Source organism: Corvus hawaiiensis, chromosome 3 (assembly GCF_020740725.1).
Source record: "Corvus hawaiiensis isolate bCorHaw1 chromosome 3, bCorHaw1.pri.cur, whole genome shotgun sequence".
Lineage (NCBI taxonomy): Eukaryota > Metazoa > Chordata > Aves > Passeriformes > Corvidae > Corvus > Corvus hawaiiensis.
The window spans coordinates 23,801,012-23,821,523 of record NC_063215.1 but is presented as its reverse complement, the minus strand read 5'-3'; the positions used below and the strand labels follow the sequence as shown (position 1 = coordinate 23,821,523).

Below are 20,512 nucleotides of genomic sequence, written 5' to 3'. Positions count from 1 at the left end.
TTCACATAGCAAAAGCAAGTGAAATTGAAGCTAAATTGAGTATCTATTCTGTCCATCATGCAACTAATCAGCCAAATAATCTGGAAAAAGATTTAACAAATGCAATAAACAGACCTCTTCCCTGCACTTTCTTTGATTACTAGTCATGTATACAGGGGTTTGCCTCAGAAGCATAGAAATAGCAAAGCCATTGCTAGAGTATCATTAAGAAGATCAGATTAAAGAGTAAGTAACAAAATGCCCTTGCCAAAGAAGCATTTGAAAATGGAAGGAAGGGAGGGAGAAAGGAAGGAATTCGGAAGGAATTCGGAAGGAAGAAAGGAAGGAAGGAAGGAAGGAAGGAAGGAAGGAAGGAAGGAGGGAAGGAAGGAGGGAAGGAAGGAGGGAAGGAGGGAAGGAAGGAGGGAAGGAAGGAAGGATCATTGTATGTGTTGGAAATTCAGCTAGTGTTACAGTTGATCCGATGTGATGTAGCTGGTGAAGACATGCCAGCTTATATCAACTGAAAATCCACAGAGTGTGACACAAAGACAGTTGGCTTAAAGAGGGCATAAGATAAATGAGATAAAGCAAAGATATTTAATAAGAAACCTGTCTGCTGAAGATTTGTTTTTTAATGAATAGCACAAAAAGGAGGGAAGTGTGTGTGGGGGATGTCTTATATTCTTCAAGTACTGTAATTGTATGTGGTAATACTTTTATGTGTGACCTTTGATGTTCTGTTTGCTGGCTCTAGTTGTTTTAATAGCCTACAGAATAAACACTCTATAAATGTAAACATCGGAAAACACCTGTTATGTCAAATGACAAGAATCACAAACAATATTTGCTTAACTTTTTAATTATTTATAAATTTTTAATTATTTATAATAAATGTGATATTTCATGACCAGATTTTGTTTATAAACTATACAATGCTGTGAATCTTAAATGTGTTTTCAAAATACACTAATACTTCAGATTTTTTCTGTGAAATTGTAAGAACATTGTTTGTATGGATTGGATGACTGCAGCTCATGACCATACCTTGACTTACACAGTTTCAGGTATAGGTTGCAATGACAGAAAGAAGATGTTATGGTTGCAGCTGAAGCAAATAATCAATTTAATAATCAATGATATAGCTGAAGCATCAAACAACATTTTGCTATCTGTCCTGCAAGCTGTTGTGGACAATTTAATTTTAGACTTTCTACCATGGGAGCCATATGTTCAGTGTTTTTCACATACTTATGATCATGTTCCTCCCTGAATAAGGAAAGTTGTAGATAGAAGGGTGAACTGAGAGTCCAGTGTGCTAAGGGCATGACAGAAGTGAGCACTTTCAGAATTTCAAGAGTAAATCATGCTGCTGTAGTTTAATAACTAGTACAGTGCTCATTGAATTAATAATTTATAGTTACTTGCATAAAACTTGTGGAGTTGATAAGGATTTTTACTCTTGGGGACAAGAATCTTCTTAAACTAATTAGAGCTTGTTTTATGGTATCTGCTAATTGACTATTCACCTCAGTTAACATAAACATGTTGTTTTCAAATCACTGCTGTTGTCTCTGTCTTTTTATGTTTTGTAACAGAAATGTGCCTGTCAGGTGAGATGTGAGACAGCATGACATAATGCAGTCTGATGTAATATGAGTGAAAGCTAATATTTTAGATTCTTATCCTGCTCTTATCGAGGGCCATGTGCAGTCTCCCAAAGGCATGTGCACTTCTGTTGAGCCATTCCAATAGTTTCCCTTTTGGATTTTTTCTCCTGGAAGCAAGACAGATATGTAAATTATTAGGGTCTGTATTTACAAAGTAGATTCTTCAGTCACTGAGGTCTATGGATTCTTTGACATTGACTTCAGTGGGTGTATGATAATACCCCTGGACACTTCCATAGTCAGATACACTGTGCTGCTGTTTAGAAAGGCTGGGATCTCAGGACCAACACCTTCCACCACTCATCTCCCCCATACCTCAGCTATTTTATTTAAAGTCAGATCACTTGATTAACATCAAAGCAAATAATTTTAGGCCTAGAGAAAGGACACACAATGTTGTATTTGTACCTTGTCTAGAAAATTATTTACATTAGAATACCTGTGGAACTGTAAGGGTATCTCCTGTGAGTGGTAAATTAAAAATATTCTAGAGAATCTCCATGTCATTCTGTGGAAGGAAAACATTAGAATAGCTCACAGGTCTGAGAGCAATTCTGCACCACAGACACAGCCCTGACATGGCAGATCAGCCTACATTTCACCCACCCTGGCACAACCAGCTTTAGCAATGCCAACATGAATATCATCTACTTGCTTCTTCTGGCTCTGCATTTCCTGTCAGTCACATGGGTTCCTGAGGATGAGTCAGTGATGCAGATAGCTTTTTTCTTTTCTACATTATTTCACATAAAATGAACATAATAAGGTTTTGCTTGTAATATTCTTGCAAAGAGTAGATCTCTTCTGCGTATTTCAATTATGCCTTAATCAAGGATTAAACACCCCTTCGAGAAATCGAGTTCAGGACTAGTCCCTGAAATAGTGCTCCTGTGTTGTGATTTAGATGAGGTATGTGGGAGCACAGGCTAGATGAAAAAGGCCTGAAATAAGTTCAGTTTCTTCAATTTCATGTGATTTACCTCGCATAAAATATTGAATATTTCGGTGATTTTTTCAATTTGCTATTTAAAAACAGCATCCACCATAATTCCATGAGAAACTATTGTGTGATATATAGTTGGAGTGTCGCACTATTAGGTGAAATCATTTAATTATGTGATATCATAAACAACCTCTTGCATCTTTATAGTTCCAATTTGTACTATCATCTAAGTCTCTTAATTTACTTGAATTCTACTTTTATTTCTGTAGCATATCTGAATCATGTGCATGGGCTGAAGATGCTTAATTAGTAAATACAAAGACTATATATACACTATCTATAAAATATTATTCTAATCAGCTGTACCCTAAAGCTAATGCTGATTGCATTTTTTCTCACAGTTTCACAACATTACTTGCTATTATTTACAAATATAAATAGTTGTTTGAGATTTACACCATGGAAAACGTAACACTGAAGCATTCTCTTTCATATGGGAGAAATAAAACTAGATCTTACAATGATACAGAAAAATATCTTATTCCTTATCCATTTACTCAAACTAGCCGCATTTTGGCACCATTTTGAATTCATATAGATAAGGCCAAAGGATTTGGAGTAATGCTGAACCAGCCCTATAGTTACTCATTCAATTGTGAGTGTTATTGATGCTGTAAGATGGTGGTTAACTACTCCAGTCTGAATATAGCTGTGCATAAATCTTAGCTACTGACATCATGACTCAGGCACAGCAGCTGCATCACCCTTCATGCCATCCCATTGCCCCATTAAAATAAGAAATTACTTTAATACTGTGTAAACATATCAGTAAGATACAAAACATAAGGTACTAAATTTCCTGTGATTAAGATTATTAAAACACATCATTTCAGTTCCATTCATGAATGTCTCACACAGCTGTACTTTGATTTTATAATCTTGAGCAAAGTCTGTTGCATCATTCCAACATGGTGATGTTAATGAATGCCATAGATTGTATATGTTTTATGTGTGTAAATTTGTGTTTTATGCCTGCACATGTTGCCCCTTTACCTATGTTTTAATTGTATTTCACTTTGCTAATACTGCAATACTTTGTGCTGTTACAATGTTAAGTTTTCATTCTTTCTTGCATATGCATTGCATAGTGCAAATATTCTGCTTTATATAAAATTCACATCTAAATCAAAAGCAAAATTATGTGCATAGAAATAATGCCCCTCTCCAGAAGAATGTTTCATGATTTCTTGCAATAGATCCATAAAATATAATTTTTAACCTTATGGATAAAATTTTTCCCGCAAAATGTGCTTTTATTAACAAAGTGATGGTTTTAACAGTAAACCCTAATGTAATATCACCTGATCTTTCTAAATTAAATTCTAAAAATGTCTTCCACCTTACAAAACGAAACTTCTCTAATGACTGCTGAAAAATTTATTGTCACTCATTCTTTTTCCTCATTATGACTTAGCAATTTAATTTGGAAGATAGTATTTGTCCTTCTCAGTTGGTATCAGTTGACTCCACTCTGTTTTAAATGCAAAGAAAGGATGAATTCAAGTAACAGAGATGAACAAATTTGAAACCTTTTCTGGACTAGATGTGTGAGCACACAATGGAAAAAAAATGCTGGAAAGCCTGCTGGATAACAGAAGTGATGCACAAAGTAATAACTGTCAGGGAAGAGAAGGTAGTTAATGTCGATGATGTTCATGGAGCAGTTACAATGAGACAAATGGATTTTCCTTGGTCTTCAGAACTGGGCTTTTTGACAATAATTTCTTTAGTAGTAGTTTAAAACCAAACTGCTTGAACTATGGTACACTTTTCAGTCTCATGGTGTAGGTGTCCTGTGACAAAGATTATAATAAGAAAACCTGCTGTAAGATCCTGACATGTGAGCAACGCTGTCAGTGAAGTGCTCTGGGAGAGTGGCATCAATAAAAGACATCAATAAAAAATGAAAGTCAAAGTGACAATGCTGAAGTGATCAGATTTGGTGCAGACAATTGTCCTGTGTGTTGCAGGAGTCTGGCAGAAGAGAAATAAAGAAATCCTCAGAGTAGCTTGCCTCTGTTGTGTTGCTAATGTTCCAGTGAAACTCAGAAGAGAATTTGCTTTATTGTTTTGGTATTTCACAAACAATGCAATCAGCACTTTCCTTTTATCTACCTGAGCTGTATAATGTTATCTAATTCTACCAGCTGTTGCTAAGCAACTGTAACAGTAATAGTGATGTTTACCTTAAGCCTCAAATTATTTTACTTTATCTTAAAAAAGTAGAAAAATAAAATCCAACCTGTCCTAGGTGATCTCCTTTTGCAGAATGAGTTTGCGTCTATGAAGAATAGTCTTTTTTTCGCGGGTACTAAATCTCCCTTTAGCTCAGCATTTTAAAATATAGGATCTTACTCTCCATAAAAGAACTTTCTCAACACCACCTTCTACATATTTCAAATCTGGTATATGACTTGCATTGCTTTCCTCTCTTTTTGATGCATTTTCTTTCCTTCATTTTGATGAATCTTAAGAGAAATTGGAGTAAATTCAAAGGCACAAGGAAGAGAATGCAAAGATCTTTGCTTTACTGGGATAAAAAATATATTTTTGAAGGAAAAGGTATAAAACAAATTCATATAATCTATTTGCTTTTAGTTAAGAACTTATTGCTTTGTCAGAAGGAAGCACTGTCAAGCTGTAGCCTTGAAAGAGTGATTATGGTCTTGGTTTTTTTTGCCTCTACTAACCAGTGGCACAGAGTTTAGTGTTATACACTGGATTTTTTTTAAAGTATTAAAAGCCTTTTCTTTAAAAAACAAAGTATTTCCTGCAGAGGATATTGTCCCACGTTTTATTTCCCCATTAGCCTTTGTGAATACTGATTTATTGGTCTTTTTGGGCAATCCAATATTAAAAAGTGAACATGAAATATCTTTTTCTCAATTTGTAGTGGCAGCGTAATCCAGTTTATGATAATATGCATTTCAGCACTGAGAACTTCATTAAAAGAAAAAATTTCACATACCAGCAATTAAGTTGTTTTGCTCTGGTACACAGAAAAGATAGCATTATGGGAGAACTGTTTCAGAATTTCTTGCTGAATAATAATAATAATAATCTTTAACATTTGCGACAATTTAATTTCGTTGAGTTCTGGATAAAGACTTAAATATACATAGGGAGTGGTCCAAAAAGCTAGTGCCTAACTCTTGGAGTACTAATCTGAGACTTTACAAACACTAGCCTTTATGTTTCATCAGCACAATAAATGAATATATAGCATGTGGCTAGAAGGTCTGAATTTAAAATACTTTATAGATTGGTGAAGTTCCAGTCACCTTGCAAATGTCTGCATCAGAGTTTAAGGTTATTACATGCATTCAAGCATCTCATGTGAGATGGACTCCATGAAGGTCCTAGACTGGTCACAGCCAAAAATTGCAGGGTTGAATAGATCTGTATTTATAGGAAATCCATCTAAATTTTGTAATTTTGCTGCCATTTTTCTCTATTTTTACCTTTAGTGCCAAGCTACTGAATGATTCTGAATTTAATGATTCAGAAGCAATTGATAGTATTTGGAAGGGTTGTGCCCAGCAGCCAACACAGGTGGGACTGCCCAATCCTTTCCCAGATGCAGGCAGTGACAAGGCTGAGCAGCTTTTCCCAGTAGGTGCAGGCACACAGACCACGAGAATACACCACGTACACATGTGCACAGGTACATAGCTGACTGCATGGATGAACAGAACACACACTCAGATGAGCTCAGGCAGCATCAGCAACCTCACTTGGTTTCCCATCTCTGGCCCAGGGCGGTTGTGTTCCACCCACCCACCCATGGAGCTGACTACAATTTCCCTGTGCTGCAGTAGTCACCCAGCCCAGGGTCTTGTCCTTGAAGAAACCTTCCTGTGTTCCTCTCTTTGTACCCTGCTCATCACCACAACTGTCCAGATGTTCACCAGCAACCACACTGTTGCACATCTGCACTGGCTCCTGGTGCTGCAATGCAGCCTGACAGGCTCTGGCCCAGGTCCCACTGCAGCCTGAGACAGGCTAGCACAGGCTGGGCACTCACTGAGGTCACCCCAGCCACTGGCCCCCAGACATTAATTATTTCAGATCAAGTAATTTTGAAAAAAAATTTTCACTAATTCTCTTGAAATTATTATTTTTGCCTGGGTCTTGCAAAAGCATAATGAATAAATTTACACTGCTCTCATTTCACATTGCACTGGAACTGTCTTGAGTATGTTTAAATATCTGAAGTACTGAAGCCCTGCAGCACCAGCTCCCCCTGAGGCTGGAAGGCAGTGGTGGGCACAGCAAGCAGACTCTGGTGTGGGGCAGCCGCCCTCTTTGTGAGATCTCTGTGCTGGGGTGTGCTCCAGGTATGCCAGTAAAGATGGTGGCTTGCAGTTGTGAATAAATCTTCAGTGATGCCTAAATAAAAAAGATCTCAGAGCTTTCTGATTTGATTAATTCCCTGGAAAGTGCCTCGTAATGATGTTGTGAGGTTCTTTTATGGATTTTTAAAGGACACTTGAAGTAGCTATGTGCTATTTAAAACAGTCCTCAAAGAATAGTGCCTCTGCCTCTCTGGCCATTTGACATTTCCATTCTTGATTGAAGTTGCTTTAGGAAATAACAGTTTTAGTAGCAGTGAGTAGTAAGACAGTTAGAAAATGTCTTGAGGTTATCCTAATGAGGAAGAAGTGATGAAGACCCAGTGCAGAGCACAGCCAACTGATGGCAGGGACTGCAGGGGCCTGCAGGTCTAAGTGGGGATAGGAAGTGCTGGCAGATTACATAGAGCTCAGGAGAGGAGAAAATACAAAGAGAGAATATAAAAACACAAGAGAAAGGAAAAAGGGATGGTTGAAACAAGGTGTGCAAACTACCTGTTCATGTCTTACAGCTCTCTACTGCTCTACCATCTCAACTGATAGAAACAACAATTTAAATCTGTAGTTATCTGTTGTAGTCCAACAGGAAATAATTTTTGTTCTATGTACACATAACACTTTTTTGCACTATCAGGAACATTTCTTTTTTATCCTTTTTGTTAAAAGTCATATTTACAAAACTGTTGCTGCCATGCACTTTGCTGCTCAAAGTCATTTAAGTTGTTGCTAACACTGTGGTAACAAAGTTCTGCAACTATGCACGTTTGAGTTAAGTCAAAATTGCAGGCATGAGGTACTCTGGGGGCGTGGGAGATGTGTGTCTGACTTTACTGTGCAGCAGAGATGATTTAAAATCTTTGCAGGTTCTAACCATCAACTCCTATAATTAAGGCCTCACAGATAAGAATAGGAGAGAGATGATGGGACTCATCCTGCTATATATACTAATCAAGTGGTCAATGTTGTTTTGTGCCAGAGAGAGATAATCCCAAGGTAAGGTGAGTGAAAGCAGGTGTATCAGTGAGATCCCAGTAAGATTTACAGGCTGCTGGGTTCTCTCTGAAGGTTTTTCTGGAAATAAAACATTAGTGTCCAAGAGCATTGCAGGCCAACATTGTAAAACTAAAAATTACTCCTCTTTTGAACACAGGTGGAGCAAGTACCCTGGAAGAGACCCTTGGTGGGCCAATAGATACTAACAACATAAAGACTAGAATAAGGAAGACAATGAAAAATATATATGCATTGTAATTTCCATGCCTGAACTGTTCTCTCTGGAAAATTCCTCAATGTCTCTGTTTAAAGTTGAAAATTCTGTAGAACAGGTTATGGAATGAACAGACAAAATAAGCAGTAATGTCACAAGCACCAGAGTTTATCCAGAGTTTAAAAGACAATCTAGGAAAAAAACTGCTGCACAGCAAATGTAATCTCCAGCTTCGATTCACCTATTTAAAAGGGACTAAGGGGCGTTAAGGTATAAAAGCTGGAACACCTGAAATTTGTGTTAGGAAACTCTATTAAGGAAAAAACTCAATTGACACATGATTAAATATGACATATGGAAGAAAAAGTTTAAAATTATGTGCTTCTCAAAGCTATTGGAGTTCTCTGAATGAGTCAGCCTGAATGTGTATAAAGGTCATCTGAATTCCAAAAGATTGAACAAGGCTCCCCAGTAACAACTGTAAATGCAGTAAATCAGGTAGGGCAAAAGAAAGTTGTACATTGCTGAAAGGTTGGATAAAATTTGTGCCTCAGGAGAAAATTGATATTTTGTACAATGGAAGGAGTCACCATGGCATCCCAAAGAGATCTGTGCTGGCATGTGTGTTCAGCAAACTCATAAGTGATCTGCAAAAGAGGGTAAGCAATGAAGTGACGGTGATGATAGGAAGTGATGAGTTAATGAAAATGAGGACCAATTGTGAAGGATTACAAAAAATAGCCTTACGTGACCAAGTAAAGGGGTGTTGGAGTAGTTGCTAAAATCCAGAATAGACAAATGTGGTTTGATGTGATGTACATAGTAATAAACTGTAGGAAATCTAATAAATCACATTTGTCTATGTAGAATGACAGGCTCTAGCCTCGCTGTCATTCCAGAGAAAAGAAAACTTGGTTATAATCCATAGTAATATAAAATGTCGAGCTACTACTTACCTTAGAAAAGACGATAGGAAATTAGTGGGAGAAGAAGAAAGGGATTAAAATTATCATTGTGTAAATGATGTATATACATTTTGAATATTACAAGAAGTTTTGGTATCCCTGTCTCATGGAGGGTATAACACAGCATCAAAATGGTCGTAGAAAGGTGATAAAATGGCTTAGGTGCAAAGAGCTGTATGAAATGGAACTTTTGAACTTGGAAAAAAAGAAGCTGGAACATGACAAAGGTCAATGAGATGTTAAGTGGCACAGAAAGCATAGGTAAAGATCATCTGTATGCTCTTTTCATACAAAAAAAACCTTACTGGGGTATCAAATTAACCTAACAGATTGTAAGTGCTGAACAAACACAAAAAGGATGTTTTTGTGTTTTAGGATTCCCTCTACAATACATTAAAGACACTAGAAGTTGGTATAGACTCAGAGGATGACTCAGAGATGAGTTCATGGAAAAGAAAGCTATCAAGGGCTTTTAAACAGAAAGACAGGGGTATTGGAATGTCTTCCTTTTAAGAAATCCTTGAGATTCTGCTCATGAACAGGAGGGAAGTTTTTTGTCGAAGCCCTCCCTCCTTTGACTTGCTGTTGGAGAAAAGGTACTGAGCAGAATGAGCTGTTGATCTAGCTGAATGCAGCTCTTCTTACTTATTAAACTTACTAATACAACAAATTCATATTAGAAACTGTTTCAAAGAATGAGGAAGATTCGATCTGAGAAGACATATGGTCTTAGCCTTTGTAACTGCAGAATGGAAGATGCTACTTACAGTCATAAGAATAAACGTGACTTCATTTTCATTATTATGATTGATCAAAATATCTTTAGCATCACTGACTTTACTAGAGTTAGTTTTGATGTCTTTTATAGTTTTCTTGTTGAAAATACATCTACCTTGCAAAAATTCCTTACTATTGTTATGTACATATGTCTATGTATACATACATATACATATAGTTTTCCACAGACTACCTTACAAATCACAAGGAGAGAAATGCTCCTTGTTGCATGTTTCTTGTAGAAGCATTTGAAACTTGAAACAATCAAACAAAAAGAAGTCAATGAATATGGTTAACAGGGTGGGAAGTGTGTGTAGGGGGAGGATGGGAGGATGTGATAAATAAACTTAATGGCCCAGGAAAATAAAAATCATATTTTTTTAGGAAGTATTTTCTAAGACTGTATTTTGTGAAGTTTGTTCAAAATCTTACAGCAAAGCAGTATTAAAATTATACTGATTCTTAGTGATTCTACCACCCATTTGACAGCAGTATTTAAGGTAAAATGAGAGTGTTTTGTGTTCTTCATTGGCTCTCACTTAGGGATCACAACTGAGAAATGCTGAGCTTGAGCAAGTGCAATAGGACAGGCACAGTAACTTTGCAAAGTAACTTTGAAAAATAAAATAAGGATGTAGTCACTTTAAATATTTTTCAACTACAAGCCAAGAGCATCAGTTTTCTTAAAATACACTTTTTATATCGTAAGGTTAAAATAGCTGTCCAGGAATATCTTCCTATGGACAACATATGGCAGAAAAATAATAATAGCAGCATAGTTTATACTCATATAAACAATTACGTGGTATCATATGAATAATGGCAGTCTAATACACCTTTAGTATTCAAATAATTCAGTGTGCTCATATTGTACTCAATCAGTGACTGTACATCTTGTGAAAAATGGCAGTATTTAATTTGTTATTTGAGACGAAGGCCAAAGGTAAAGTGAAATGTAGAAGTAAACCTTTTTGGGATGTAGTCAGTGGTATTCAGTCTACATTCAGCTCAGCTGAACTACTTAATATCTGCTGATATATTTTTTTTTTAATTTTCCTGTAGATATGTTTATTTTCTTTACTTTGTTGAATCATTCTTCTCCTACAATACACATAAGAAACAAAATGTTCTTAATTAATCTCATCACTGTAGTCTTACTGGTCTGTGGTGTCTCTACACTCAGAAACTGCATTATTTCTTGCGGAATATTGTATGTTCAATGGCTATCTAATTTGCTGCTATCGCTCTAAGTCTCTTTGTTCCTGTTCTCCAGGTATATCCTCCAACTGAAACTCTCTTAAGTGATTTGATACTGAATTTTCTCCTTTGAAGGGGTGTAACATTTGACAGTCCTGAAGGTTTTATACTTACATATATTGAAAAAATAGGTATTATACAGATAGCAGCTGGCATTTTTTTTTCTACATTCTGCCCTGTTAACATGCTCGTGTCTTAACTAGGCAGGGACAGAATTAGAAGGAAATGTGTTCTCTGGGACTGTATAGCTCTTAAGATCTCTGAATATTGCTTACTTCAGAAGCAAAATCATCCTTGAAATTGTGAGTGTGCAGCAATGGGTTTGCTGGGAGTTAACTGTGTGTTAAATTTCTTCTAGGATTTTTGCTGGTTTTTTTACCGAACACTAAGTAAATAAGTATATATTTATATATGTGTATAAAATTAGGAAGAAACCTAAATAACATTTCACAGTAATAATTTTTCTTAATGATTCTCCTTTGCCTCATATTTTTTTGGGTACAAAGTAAATGGGCAATATGTGTATGAATAGTTTCAGAACTGGAGGAATATATATACAGGAGAACAAAAGCAAAGTAGAGAAAGAAAGGATTCTGGGTTGTAAGAAATGCTTATAAACAGTGGTAAAACATTTTCTGCCTTATTTCTCATTAGAGTTTGTTTATTTTCCATAATAATAATGCACATTAACCTGTATTTACAGATGAGTACAAAACACTGTCTGGAATAAAACTGGGAACAATCACTGGCAGTTACAAAAACTTCTGCAAGTGGGTAGCAAGCATCTGTGTAAGGAAACTGCTAAGTTATGGCCCTGTGGGAACCATGAGGGTTCACTTACTACCCCAGCAGTATGGAGTTTAAAAATAAAAGTTAATAACGTTTATATTATAAAATTTATAACCATATAACTATAAAATTAATAAAGCTTAAAAATAAAGGTTAATAAAGTTTTACTTTAAGCCAGCTCTAGGGTTCCCAAAGAGATTGGGTACATGATTTGTTTATCTCCCCGGAAGTCAGAAATGTAGTTAAGATACTGCATTTACATATGCAGTTATATATGGTGTACTATATTCTTTATACACTAGAATTATAAATTTCTGCTCCTAAAATGGGGCTCCATCTTTGAAAGATTTTAGATTAATAGCTAAGATGCCCTTGATGGCTCTCCTTTTTTAAAGCAAACCTTTCACACCCGAGTGGTAGAAGGGCTGCTGTGCAGCACAGCTTGCAAGGGGTACTACTTGACTTACAGAAACTGATGTTGGAGACACAAAGTAGCTGGTTAGAGTAATAGGGTGGTGGTCTGTCACTATGATTTTCCTTTTCTGTTTTTAGAGCATCAGTTCTGTAGTAATTAAATTATTTTAAATTGTTTGTGACATTGGTATGAGATTTCCCCTGCGGTTGTAGGAAGAGGAATACAATGCATAGTATCTGCAAGAATGCTGCTAAGTTTTAGTGAACAGTACATAACTGAAACATTCATGCTAAGCTCATGGTGTAATAGGTTCCTTCTTTGTAAATGTTTGATAATACAGATGTCTTATTAAAGTGAATCAAATGATAGGTATACCAGAGAAGATTTTTACTTTAAAAATTTCCTGAATCCCCACAGCCTTTTTATCTCTTCATTAGAGTTGTTATTATATTTGAAGTTTAGGAAAAAATTATTACTTATAAGTTCTTTAGTTTTAGCAGCAAATCCCTTTTATTAAATCCATCTTATTAAGATTTAGATTCCCACAAGAATTTGACAGCACTTCTCTGAAAGATTCAGTCTGAGAGACCCACTGCTGGGAAGTTAAAAACAAAATTGCAGTCAGAAATACTTTTCTGGTTTAGGTATAACGATAATATGTGGGATTATACTTGTTCTGAAGTGCTTAAAACACATATAATAATCCAAGCATTACAGTGCACAGAATGTCCTTACATTTTTCTCTGTTCAAATATTTCATTAACTTCTGAGCTTCTCTCCAGCTCAGAGTCAGTACAACTCTTGTGAGTGGGATTAACAAATCAAGTAGGAAACTAGCAACAGTGTGCACTGTAAGTCAAAGTTTCTTGCTGAGGACTTCCCGTTAATGAGCTATCATGCCCTCACAAAGTCTGTAGGATGTACAAACCAGATACAAAAGCCTGCTGAGTAAACCCTTAGCGTTATTTTTTAAGAATAAAGATCCCCCAAAAACAAAACAAACACAAACCAACAACCAAAACCAAACCAAACCAAACCAAATAAACCACCAAAAAGACCGGCCAAACAAAAAACCCCACTTTTCTTATCACAAAACACATGGCACTACAAATCTTACACCACAAAAATTTTGCTGTGTTTTCAAAGTATAGAAATCTTGATGTTAGTTGCAACATAATGCATATTAAATGTGTCTACATTTTGCTTCATGTTAAAGTAGGTTTCAGAATGTCAGAAACTCTGATACTTTAGTATTTATATAGAAACTTTTAAAATAGCATTTGCCAAAAAGTTTTTAACACTCAGGCCATTAAAACTGTCAGTCTGCTGAATTTATGGCATTAAGGCTAATGGTGAAATTTCACATTTGAATGAGTAAGTCATACATTGTTAATACTACAGAACCTCAAATAATGATTCAGTGCACAAAAAGATGTTAAATGTCTCAGAAAATCCAGCTATGGGTGTTTTAAATATGAAGGGAAGATGGTATAAATGCAATTTTATGTGCTGTTTGTAATCTAGAAAAAAAATTATAACACTAAGTTATACATATAGGTACTTATGTAAGAATATATACTGAGTGAGGGAAAAGGAAACCAACTGCAAATTTTCCTTTCTTCTTTTTCAGGTCAGAACTGTGGAGGCTTAGTACAGGGACCAAATGGTACTATAGAAAGCCCTGGATTTCCTCATGGTTATCCAAATTATGCCAACTGCACATGGATCATTATCACAGGAGAGCGTAACAGGATACAATTGTCATTTCATACTTTTGCCCTCGAGGAAGATTTTGATATTTTGTCAATTTACGATGGACAACCACAGCAAGGCAATTTAAAAGTGAGGTAAGGTACCTTTTTCTTTCCCAATTTCTTTCTGTCTGTCTCTTTGCCTTTCTTTCTCTCTCCTGAATATATGTTCTGATGATATGTTAGAACATACACTGTGTTTCCTTAGTTCATCTACAGCCAAGGGGATAGTAGTGCCCCAAGATCTCCCAGTGAAAGATGGTAATCCAAATTTCAGACCTTTATGGCCCTAGCTGGTGTATCAGTAACATCAGTTGTACCTAAAATTTGCACAGTTCAAGGTCAGTTTTGGTGAAGGCCCTAAGCATAGAAGTATTCCACGTTTAAACGTATTATTTTTATTTGTCTGCTTGTGGAATCCAGGTTTGGCCAAGAGTCCCTTTCTTGAAGGCACCAGTCACCAGTTTTTGAAAGAACTCTTACTGAGATGAGTTCAGGAGTAAGTTGTTTGACAATTGAAATTCTTATCCATTAAGCAGTTAGGGATCTTTAAAGGTCAGAAACTGGTGTGTCTTATCTGTCCAAATACCACTGAGGTCATAAAGAGGCCTTATTGAAGCTTTTTGATCTTGAAGCTTTTCACAACTTCAGGTTTTGATGCATTAATTTCATTGGTGTCTTTTAAGTTCCTCAGTCATTTGCTGGATCTGGACTGCAGAGCTGGAAAGCAAACACTGCTTTCAGTGCTGCTCTGTTGTTTTCTGTTCAGGCATGAGATTTATTGAGTACTGTAAAACACTGCTGTCAGTTCTGTTGTCTGATTACTCTTTTACATGCTGCTGATTTATACTATACTGCTAAAACAAATGTGGGAGCATCGCCAATTTGTTTCACATTTTAGTGGGTATCATCACTGGATATTTTTGACAAGAATAATGTTCTGCTTGATTGTTTACTCAGTTCAAAAAGTTCTGAGAACTGTGGAAGGTAGTACACAGCTACCAATGACTTAGTTGCACAGTGTGTGGGCTTCATTTACTGTACTTAACTGACCTTTAGTACTTGTACCACCTGTATATAGGATAAATATTTCTTTTTTAGTCAAATGCTTTTATTAGCATTATCTAACATGCCTGCTTGTTTTTCACTAATCTCAGTAGAAAATTGTTTAAAGGAAGAGCACCAACAAATGTTCAGTGGGTATGAGCATAGTAAACAGAAATTCCTAAGTATGGTCTTGATCCAAGTGAAGTCATTTTAATTGCTGATGATTCCAGTAAAACAAGGATTTCACTTCCAACTTCCAGCAGGGAAGAAGATATTTTTTTCTCCTTGCTTGTATTTGCAGAGGTTAACATAGCAGAATTTGAATGACAGGTTTCTGTTGATATCTCATATCCCATGTCATACCCTTTGTTGTACAAAGAACATTCACAGGCGTACCCCTTTGAAGTTACACATTTCAAAACAATGCCTTCAGCAAATATTGGAAAATTATAGTCTTGGTCTTTTGGCTGACAGCATGCAGATGCAGGAGAGGATCTTGGAAGTTCTGCTTCAGGGCATGCACTTATTTTCCCCATAGAGAAAAATACTCAACTACATTTTGGATAATTGTGTTCCTTTAGCCATCATGCAAAATCTGGAGCTTTTCCTTAATAATAGCTGTGTAACTATATCACCATTACAAACTATAATAATTAAGTAACACTCACTCCATAATTTGTATAGTATGTTGATGCCATGAAGATTTTTTGCCTTTTCTTTTATACCTATTATACCTTTTTACAACCTCTGTATTCTTAGTGCTTTTGCCTACATTCTTGGACTCTAAACATTTTAGAAGCTTTGTAGCTAGGGTTCAGTGTGCCCCAGACCCCAAGGTCCTCTCCAGAACACATTCTGTAAACTAAGATAGAACCATCCAGGGGAAGGCTCCTTGAGGAAGGGGGGGCTCATTCAAGCCTCTCACTGGAGAATTTTTGATAGATATGCTAATTAGTAAGACCTATAATGTTATGCCAGATCTTTTGGGGGGGGCATTGCGGTGTGCATTTTGGCACATTCGACCTGGATGTGTGCACCTAAGGATCCTTAAAATAAATACCAAGGTAAAATCCCTTATTCCCCTTCTAACCATGTTTGACTCTTGATTTTAAGACCAAGAAAAGGCATCATGTTTTTCAGCTGCTACAGCAAAATTGAGTAAAAATGAATAGTATGTTCAAGTAGTTTATTGTGCTGCCTGAAGGACCTTTCGGTATGCTAAATGTGCACCAGGATATTTTCACTGCTTATTGATTGTAAAACCCTAAAAAATAGAAACAGATATAAAATATATTGAAATGATTAGACAAAGGAATAAATTGGTTTAGGCTGTTTGTGTGGAGAAAGAAAAGCAAAACAGAATGATAACATGTATACGAACTTTGGTTAGTGCCTTATTAAAGCATACACTGGTTTAAGGGATAAATTACACATGGTAGTAATAACAGGCTTTTGTAAGCTATAAGGATGTCGAGAATTAAAATAGTAGCAGGAACAACAGTGTAAACAGAAGATACGGTACTAAAAAGCGCTGTTTTACATCTTCCTATTCTTCTAGAAAAAATCCAGCTAGCAATAATTCTGTGTAATTCTGAGACCTGTGGCTCAAAATTGTCCTTAAAAGATTGGCACAGTGGCTTTATGTTTATCATTGTAAATATAATGAACACAAAACAGGATTTGATGCATAATACATAATTTTATATATATATATATAAAAAATATATATATATAGTGTGTATATTTATAACTATATACATATATTTCATCCAGGAGTGCAGCACAGGTTGGGATCTACCCATCTGGGGAGTAGCTCTGTGGAAAGTGCCCTGGGGCTCCTGGTGGGCAGCGAGCTCAAAGTGAGCGAGCAGTGTGCTGCTCCTGCAAAGAAAGACAACAGGGTGCTGGGCTCATCAACAACACCATTACCAGCAGAGATAAACAAGTCATTGTCCCACTCTGCTCAGGGCTTGTCAGGCCACACCTGGAATACTGTGTTCAGTTTTGGTCCCACTCCACAAAAAAGATGTGGACAGGCTGGAGAGGGTCCTGAGAAGGGCCACAAAGATGATCAATGACTGGGCAGTTGTCATGTGAGGAAAGGCTGAGAGAAGTGGGCTTGTTCAGCCTAGAGAAAGGGGGACCTTGTCACTGTACTCCAGTATTTAAAGGGTAGCTACAAAGAAGATGAAGACTCCCTTTTTTTACAAGGAGTTGCATGGAAAAAATCAGGGGTATAGGGTACAAGTAACTTCTGGGTAGATTCCAAGTGGACACACAAGGAAAATTTTTCACAAAGAGAAGTATCAGCCATTGAAATAATCTCCCAAGAGAGGTGGTGGATCCCCAGTGTTGGACACTTCTAAGATCCAGCTGGACAGGATGTTGGGCCATTGTAGTTAGACTGTTCTTTTGCCAAGGAAGGTTGGACCAGATGATTCTTGAGGATCCTTCCGACCTGATATTCTATGACTATGATCCTATGATATATAAAAGAGGAACTTTTAAGTCTACTGCCACCACCAATTAGTTATGCTAATGCTTTTTTGCATAATGTAGTCTTAATTCTATAGACAAACATGAAGTTACATAATTGATTTCACCATATATTATAACCAAAACAAATATTTCAGTTCTATATTATTGAAAAAAACTTACATTAAAGCAAAAATATTGCTTTATCATTTGATGGAGAAAGATTTCAAAATATAACTACATTCTAATTTAACTGAGAAAAGATGCAAAATATATTTTTGATTTGCATTTTATATTCTATGGAAATTTCTTTTTCTATATGCAGTTAATTGTCAACACGTAGAACTCGGATAAACAAGAGATGCAAGTGGGGTGCACTGAGACAACAGTTATTATTCAGATGTACTCCTTGTGGATTGTTTCCCTAAGCGTCATATTCAGTAATTCACTGTAACCCTGGAGGTAGCAAATGTTTATTTTGATTTCTTTTTCTTTGTCATATGTATCAGATAAAATAGTAAATGGAAATATTTTTAATAGGGGACAGAGGTCAGCCGTGAAGAGGCTCAGCATAAAGGGAAATATGAACTGACAGTATTGACCTATTGACCTGTGTACTGCCAGTAGATACATTACCTGCCAGAGACAAGTGAATTCAAAACAGACTTCTCGAGAGTTTATAGATTTCAAAACTCATTTCAGGGCTGGTTGTAATACATACCTATTTTCCACATCTGAAAAGAAAGAAATCCTCATTAATTTTAGCATAATTCTTGTTACAATATATTTTTTCTATATGCAGAATTCCTGAACAGGGGTTTCATAGAGAGGTATAAGGAAACCATAGCAGGACTGGATAAACAGAAAAGCCTGTATCAAAACCTCTGTTGCTGAAGAGGTGGGCTGGGGTGTAAGTGGGGCGTTAGAACAGAACTGTAAATTTTACAAACACAGTGAACTGAGACCTTGTATGTGCAATTGCCTCCATCTCAGTTTACACCCTGATGTTTCAAATTTTTTTCTATGTCAAATACCGGTAAATGTAATCTCTGTGTTACAAAGTCTGGCAGTAAAAGTTACTCTTTTAGTATCTCACACTTAGTTTACCTAAGAGTCAGTTGCAGATCTGTGTGATAAATTCTGGAAAAAACTTTCTCAGTTAATCTTTCAGACAGTCCTAAAAAACTTTTAAAAATAGATTCCAAGCAATTTTGTTTTTTTCTGACACAGAAAACCTGCTAATTAAATTATATGCACTAATGGGAAGACACAAAATACACAGATGTAAATATTTTTTACTGTGTGTATGCATATCTGTCAGTTATTTTAGACATACATGATATATATTCTTTGGAAAGTGATTTTAAAATGTCTACTTGCCTTCATGGCTTCTCAGGCCTTCTAAACATTATTTAGTTTACTGCAGCCTAGATAATAATATAATAGATGCTGCTTGTTACTACTCATGTTAATTGAAATAAACAGTTTTGTTTTAATGGAGCAGTAATGCTTATGATGAAAGTTGCTAATGTAGCATGTAATAAAATACAGCTTACCAAAAATTTTCTGACAAGAATATATAAAATGCGTGCTTAATAGCAATATATATCCTCTGTTTTCTTGTATCATGCACATATAATAGGGATTAAATATGAATTATTCACAGTATTCACTTTCCCCTATTTCCAGCAAGCAATAAACCATACGTATACTCTGCACATCATAATCCAAGCACAGAGGTAAAAGATAAAGTCTGAGCTCTCGCTTGCTATTAAACCTCTTTTATCTTAAAAAGCCATGATTTATAATGTATGCAACATTTACATTTTTTTTTGTTTTGTTTATGTTCTGTTTCTTTGTCATTTATTATTTGATTGTTTCTTCAGAAACCATTTCTGTCTTCCATCTCTCCAGGGTCAAGAGAACAGTGAAGCAATGCTGGGGTGATTGACTTTTCTACAGAACTGCTGACACTGCAGCAGCAAGAGCTTTGGGCAGTTTAAAGTTCTTATTTCTTTTTTCCTTCCCCATGAAAATGACATATGTAATTTTTTTACCTTTTTATTGCACACCATTTCCTACAAAGTATGTAACACTTCTGTGTGTGTGAGAGCTGGTGACTGTGAAGAAAACAGTATAGGAATGAGTATAGTAGCATTTTTCCAGCTGAAGCTTACCTAGAACACAGCACAAAGTAACAGACTAGTGTTGAAATTTCTAAACCAAGACTATTGAATAATTTCAGCAGAACATTCTGATGCTTCATGTATGTGTAAGAAAAGGAAAACTATTACTGTATATTATACAATTATTACTGACTTCCTGCCAGTAGATGTGCCAATCAGTGACTACTGTTCCCTTTTTTATGTTAATCATAGAATCACAGAAAAAAATACAGAGTGACTTGGGTTGGAAGAAACATTAGAGATCACCTAGTTCCAACCCGCCTGCAATGGTCAGGGACACCTTCCACAAGACCAGGTTGTTCAAAGCCCTGTCCAAACAGAACTTCAATACTACAAGGGGTAGTGGACACACAGCCTCCCTGGGCAACCTGTTCCAGTGCCTCAAAACCCTCTTGAGTAAAGAATTTAACATCTAATTTCCTCATATCTAATCCACAGCTTCGCTCTTTCAGTTTAAAAGCAGTGCACCTTGTCCTGTCACCTGTATAAAAAGTCCCTCTTCCTCCTTTTTATGTTTCCTTGTGGTACTGGAGGCTGCATTGAGTTCTACCCAAAGCCTTCTCTTCTCCAGGGTGAACAGCCTCAGCTCTCTCAGACTGTCTTTGTAGGACAGGTGCTCCAACCTTCTGATCGTCTTTG

At 36.2% G+C, this 20,512-nt stretch overlaps 1 protein-coding gene across 2 annotated transcripts in view; it reads left to right on the top strand.

Moving 5' to 3' along the window:
• CSMD1 (CUB and Sushi multiple domains 1) overlaps nucleotides 1-20,512 on the top strand; it is a 1,116,955-nt gene that overhangs the window by 208,565 nt on the left and 887,878 nt on the right. For both annotated transcript variants that reach the window (XM_048295968.1, XM_048295967.1), the window contains exon 2: nucleotides 14,045-14,261. In XM_048295968.1, coding sequence (XP_048151925.1) covers nucleotides 14,045-14,261 — 217 coding nt within the window. The remainder of the gene's footprint in view (nucleotides 1-14,044; nucleotides 14,262-20,512) is intronic.